At 59.3% G+C, this 6,241-nt stretch overlaps 1 protein-coding gene across 1 annotated transcript; it reads left to right on the top strand.

Annotated features, from left to right (window-relative positions):
* Window positions 1–71: 71 nt before the first annotated feature.
* Window positions 72–6,229, top strand: LOC122193408 (DNA-directed RNA polymerase II subunit RPB1-like; the record flags this gene model as incomplete). The annotated part of the gene is made up of 6 exons (XM_042894184.1): window positions 72–371; window positions 2,213–2,384; window positions 2,814–2,919; window positions 3,759–3,964; window positions 4,828–5,052; window positions 5,954–6,229. Coding segments are annotated over exons 1-6 (1,140 nt in total), but the record flags the coding sequence as incomplete, so codon positions are not given.
* Window positions 6,230–6,241: the final 12 nt, after the last annotated feature.

Here is a 6,241-nt window from a genome sequence, read left to right as displayed (position 1 = left end):
CCCACGCTCCTCCTCCCCACATCATCACCTCACCGCTCTCATAGCAAACAACTCCCAGCCTCAATCCGCCCTCCCCCCAACTTCCAGCCGTTCCCCCTTGTCCTGCACTTTACCACCCCTTTCCAAACACCCAATTCTTACCATGTCCCCCCCCTTTCTCCTGCTCCCCCCTTCCTTCCTTCCCCAGGGTACATCCAGCGCCGGCTGATCAAATCCATGGAGTCGGTGATGGTGAAGTACGACGCCACAGTGCGCAACTCCATCAACCAGGTGGTGCAGCTGCGCTACGGCGAGGACGGGCTGGCGGGGGAGAGCGTCGAGTTCCAGAACCTGGCCACCCTCAAGCCTTCCAACAAAGCCTTTGAGAAGAAGTAAGGACCCCCCTGTACCCCAAAATGGCGTCACGGGGTCCCCGAGCCGCCCCTCCCCACGGCAGGTTGGCTTTTGGGGGTCCCTGGTTGCACCTCCCCACACCAGGGTGCGTTTTGGGGTCCCCACGCTGCTCCTCCTCCTCACATCAGGGCACATTTTGGGGTCCCCAATCCTCTCTTCCTCCCATCAGGGCACATTATGGGTCCCTATGCTCTTCCTCCCCACGTCAGGGCACATTTTGGGGTCCCCACGCTGCTCCTCCTCCTCACGTCAGGGCACATTTTGGGGTCCCCTATTCTCTCTTCCCCACATCAGAGCACATTCTGGGTCCCCAATCGTCTCTTCCTCCCATCAGAGCACATTCTGGGTCCCCACGCTCCTCCTCCTCACGTCAGGGCACATTTTGGGGTCCTCAGTCTTCTCCACTCATCAGGGCACGTTTTGGGGTCCCCAATCTTCTCGTCCTCACATCAGAGCACATTTTGGGGTCCCTATGCTCTTCCTCTCCGCATCAGGGCACATTCTTGGTCCCCTATTCTCTCTTCCCCACATCAGGGCACATTCTGGGTCCCCTATTCTCTCTTCCCCACATCAGGGCACATTTTGGGGTCCCCAATCCTCTGTTCTTCACATCAGGGCACATTTTGGGGTCCCCATGTTCCCCCTTCCCACATCAGGGTACATTTTGGTGGTCCCCTATTCTCTCTTCCCCACATCTGAGCACATTTTATGGTCCCCTATCATTTGTTCCTCACATCAGGGCACATTTTGGGGTCCCCAATCTTCTCTTCCTCCCCTCAGAGCACATTTTAGGGCTCCCTATGGATGCCCCTCCTCACATCAGGGCACATTTTGGGGTTCCTTGTCTTCTCTTCCCCACATCAGGGCACATTCTGGGTTCTCTATCCTCTCTTCCTCACACCAGGGCACATTTTGGGGTCCCCTGCTTTCTCTTCCCCACATCAGAGCATATTTTATGGTCCACTATCCTTTGTTCCTCACATCAGGGCCCATTTTGGGGTCCCCACGCTCCTCCTTCCCACATCAGGGTGCATTTTGGGGGTCCCCTATCCTCTCTTCCTCACATCAGGGCACATTGTGGGATCCTCATTCTTCTTCCCACATCAGGGCACGTTTTTGGCTTCTCTATCCTCTCTTCCCCACATCAGGGCACATTCTTGGTTCTCTATCCTCTGTTCCTCACATCAGAGCACGTTTTGGGGTCCCCATGCTTCCTCTTCCCACATCAAGGTACGTTTTGGGGGTCCCCTATCCTCTCTTCCTCCCATCAGGGCACATTTTGGGGTCCCCAATCTTCTCTTCCCCACATCAGGGCACATTCTGGGTTCTCTATCCTCTGTTCCTCACATCAGGACACATTTTGGAGTCCCCAAGCTCCTCCTTCCCACATCAGGGCACATTTTGGGGGTCTGCTATCCTCTCTTCCTTACACCAGGGCACGTTTTGGGGTCCCCTATGGAAGCCCCTCCGCACATCAGGGCACATTTTGGAATCCCTGTGCTCTTCCTCCCTACATCAGGGCACACTTCATGGTTCCCCATCCTCTCTTCCTCCCATCAGGGCACATTTAGGGGTCCTCAATCCTCTCTTCCTCGCATCATGGCGCATTTAGGGGTCCCTAATCCTCTCTTCCTCCCATCAGGGCACATTCTGGGTCCCCTATTCACTCTTCCTCCCATCAGGGCACATTTTGGGTTCCCCAATCCTCTCTTCCTCCCATCAGGGCACATTTTAGGGTCCCCTATCCTCTCTTCCTCCCATCAGGACACACTTTGGGGTCCAATTCCCGTCACCCCCCCCTATTTCTCCATCCCCCCAGGTTCAAATTCGACTACACCAACGAGCGCGCACTGCGCCGGACGCTGCAGGAGGAGCTGGTGAAGGACATCCTGAGCAACGCGCACATCCAGAACGAGCTGGAGAGGGAGTTTGAGAGGATGCGCGAGGACCGCGAGGTGCTCAGGGTCATCTTCCCCACCGGCGACAGCAAGGTGACGGCGACGGCCTGATGCCACTTGTGGCTGTGCTCAGGGCTCAGGGCCGTGTGCTGGGGGGGGTTGGGGGGGGGGGAGGCCGCACTCTTTTGGGGGGGCCCCCTTCAGTGGTCGGGGGCCTGGGTCGTCAGAGAGGGGGAGGGGGGGGGAGGTTGGGATCTGGCCCTTTTTCGGGGGTCGTGACATCTTTTGTCGTGATCTTTTGATGGGGTAGGGGAGGGGAGGATGTAGAGACTGGGGTCTCTGTGTGTAGGGGAGGGGTTGGGAAGGGTCTTTTTGGGGGTCCCATTTGGTGTTCTGTTGCCCGGGTCGTCAGAGTTGGGGGGTGGGGGGGGGTTGGGATCTGGGGTGTAGGGATCTGCTCCCCTTTTTTGGGGGTCGTGACCTCATTATTTTGGTTTGTTTGGTGATGGGGGGGGTCTGCAGGTGGTGCTGCCCTGTAACCTCCTGCGCATGATCTGGAACGCGCAGAAGATCTTTCACATCAACTCCCGCCTGCCCTCCGACCTGCACCCCGTCAAGGTGGTGGAAGGTGAGATGGGGGGGGACGGACCCCAAAAACGCTTTGGGAGACCCAGTGGGTGACACCAAGGGGGGATTTAGGGGCCCTGAGGAACCGCCCCCCCCCCCCCCCCCCAAAAAAAAAATAATGCTCAGGGACTCCTTGAAGAAACTGGAGGACCCCAGGAGGAACCCAGGGACCCCCAGAAGGAACTTGAGGACCCCATAAGGAGCTCAGAGACCCCCAGAACAAACTGGGAGACCCCAGGAGTCACTCAGGGACCCCAAAATGGAATTTGAGGACCCCAAGAACGCGCTTAGGGATCCCAAGGAGGAACTTGAGGACCATAGAAAGAGCTGAGGGACCCCCAGAACAGACTTGGAGACCCCAGGAGTTGCTCAGGGACCCCAAAATGGAATTTAAGGACCCCAAGAAAGCGCTTAGGGCCCCAAGGAGGAACTTGTGGACCCCATTAGGAGCTCAGGGACCCCCAGAACAGACTTGGAGACCCTGGGAGTTGCTCAGGGACCCCGAAATGGAATTTGAGGACCCCAAGAAAGGGCTTAAGGCCCCAAGGAGGAACTTGGGGACCCCCAGAACAGATTTGGAGACCCCAGGAGTCGCTCAGGGACCCTCAGAAGGAACTTGAGGTCCACAGGAGGAGCCCAGGGATCCCCAGCAGGAACTTGAGGAGCTCACAGACCCCCGGGAGGAGCTCAGGGAACCCCAGAACAAACTTGGAGACCTCAGGGACCCCTAGAAAGAACTTGAGGCCCCCTTAAGGAGGCATGGGGTGATCCACAGACCCCGATAACAGCGCTGAAGTGACCTGGGGACCCCCCCCCCCGTCTCCCCCTCCCCAATTGCAGGCGTGAAGGAGCTGAGCCGTAAGCTGGTGATCGTGAATGGGGAGGACCCTCTGAGCAGGCAGGCGCAGGAGAACGCCACGCTGCTCTTCAACATCCACCTGCGCTCCACGCTCTGCAGCCGCCGCATGGTGGAGGAGTTCAGGCTGAGCGGGGAGGCGTTCGACTGGCTGCTGGGGGAGATCGAGTCCAAGTTCAACCAGGCCATCGTGAGCCAGATTCGGGGGGCTGGGGGGTCCTGCCGTGTGTGCCAGCGGCTCCCCATAGAGGTGGAGGGACAGATTTGGGGGCTATAAGGTCGTATTTGGGGGCATCGGGTGGTCTTGGTGTTCCCCCCCCCCGTGTCTCCCAATGGAGGAGGAGCGCCCTGTTTGGAGGCTATGGGGACATGGGGTGGTTTTGGGGGTCCTCCCACGTGTCCCAAATTCTCCCTGTGGAGATGGAAGATCAGACCGGGGGGGGTTGATGTAAGGATGGATTTGGGTGCATCAGGTGTTTCGGGGTCCCCCTGTGTGTCCCAGTGGCTCTCCTTACAGGTGGGGGGTCAGATTTGGGGTCATCCGTCGGTCTTGGTGCTCCCCCCATTGCCCCCACGTCTCCCAGTGAAGGTGGAGGGCCATAGTTGGAGGCTGTCGGGACAGATTTGGGGGCATTCGGTGGTCTTGGCATCCCCAGCGTGTCCCACTTGCTCTCCGGAGATGTAAAATCAGAGTGGGGAGGGGGTGTAAGGATGGATTTTGGGGGATGTAGGGCCAGATTTGGGGGTTATAGGGTCAGATTTGGGATCATCAGTTGGCCCCGGTGTTCCCCCCCGTGCGTCCCCATGTCTCCTGGTGAAGGTGGAGGGTCGTATTTGGAAGATGCAGGGACTGATTTGGGGTCATTCCGCGGTCTTGGTGTCCCCCAGCGCGTCCCAGTTGCTCCCCACAGAGATGTGGGATCAGATTTTGGGATCCAAGACCACTTTGGGACCACGTTCGGGGACCCTTGGGGATCTGGAACCTGGCGGTGGGGTCCAGGACCACCTTCAGGGCCTTTTTAGGATGTGATTCTGACCCCCCCCCCCCCCTAGGCTCACCCTGGTGAGATGGTGGGTGCCCTGGCAGCGCAGTCCCTGGGGGAGCCGGCCACGCAGATGACCCTCAACACCTTCCACTACGCCGGTGTGTCAGCCAAGAACGTGACGCTGGGGGTCCCGCGGCTGAAGGAGCTCATCAACATCTCCAAAAAACCCAAAACTCCATCACTCACCGTCTTCCTGCTGGGCCAAAGCGCCCGCGATGCTGAACGTGCCAAGGTGGGACCTGGGGACAGACCTGTGGTGGCCTCGTGGCTCCGTGTCCTGGTGGTCTGATGGTGGCCCCACGTCCTCCTGACCCCATGGCTCCATGTCCTGGTGGCCCCACATCCTCCTGACCCCATGCCTCCATGTCCTGGTGGCCCCACGTCCTCCTGACCCCATGGCTCCATGTCCTGGTGGCCCCACATCCTCCTGACCCCATGGCTCCGTGTCCTGGTGGTCCTGTAGTGGCCCCACGTCCTCGTGGCCCATTGATGTCCCAGTGACTCTGTGTGTCCCTGTCACACCGTGGCCCAATGATGTCCTCACCGCCTGATGCTGGCCCCGTGTCTCCGTGTCCTCATAGCCCTACAATGGTGGCCTTGTAGTGGCTCCATGTCCTTGTGACCCTGTGTTTCTGTGTCCTGGTGGTCCTGTGGTGGCCCATGTCCTTGTGTCCTTTGGTGGCCCAGTGGTGGCTCCACGTCCTGCTGACCCCATGGCTCCATGTCCTTGTGGTCCTGTGGTGGCCCCACGTCCTCGTGGCCCATTGCTGTCCCAGTGACTCTTTGTCTCTCTGTGGCACCGTGGCCCCACGGTGGCCCAATGATGTCCCATGTCCTCACAGCCTGATGTCCCCGTGTCTCTGTGTCCTCATAGCCCTACAATGGTGGCCTTGTAGTGGCTCCATGTCCTCGTGACCCTGTGTTTCTGTGTCCTTGTGGTCCCATGGTGACCTGTGTCCTTTGGTGGTCCTGTGGTGGCCCCACGTCCTCCTGACCCCATGGCTCCTGTCCTCACAGCCCTACAGCAGTGGCCACGTGGCTCCACATCCCCACGACCCTCAGTGGCCCCATGGTGACCCTGTGTATCCTCATGACCTGATGGTGACCCCCCACCCTTTTCCCCCCCCCCCCAGGACATCCTGTGCCGCCTGGAGCACACCACCCTGCGCAAGGTGACAGCCAACACCGCCATCTACTACGACCCCAACCCTCAGAGCACGGTGGTGGCCGAGGACCAGGAGTGGGTCAACGTGTACTACGAGATGCCTGACTTCGACGTCAGCCGCATCTCCCCGTGGCTGCTCCGCATCGAGCTGGACCGCAAGCACATGACGGACCGCAAGCTGACCATGGAGCAGATCGCCGAGAAGATCAACGCTGGTGGGTTCCATGGGGCAGGGGGGGGGGGTGTAAGGCTTCTT

The sequence above is a fragment of the Lagopus leucura genome, unplaced genomic scaffold (genome assembly GCF_019238085.1).
Source record: "Lagopus leucura isolate 7727_CA_CO unplaced genomic scaffold, USGS_WTPT01 34173-0_obj-0_obj, whole genome shotgun sequence".
NCBI lineage: Eukaryota > Metazoa > Chordata > Aves > Galliformes > Phasianidae > Lagopus > Lagopus leucura.
Note: the sequence above shows the minus strand (reverse complement) of the source record. Positions and strands in the feature narration are given on the sequence as shown.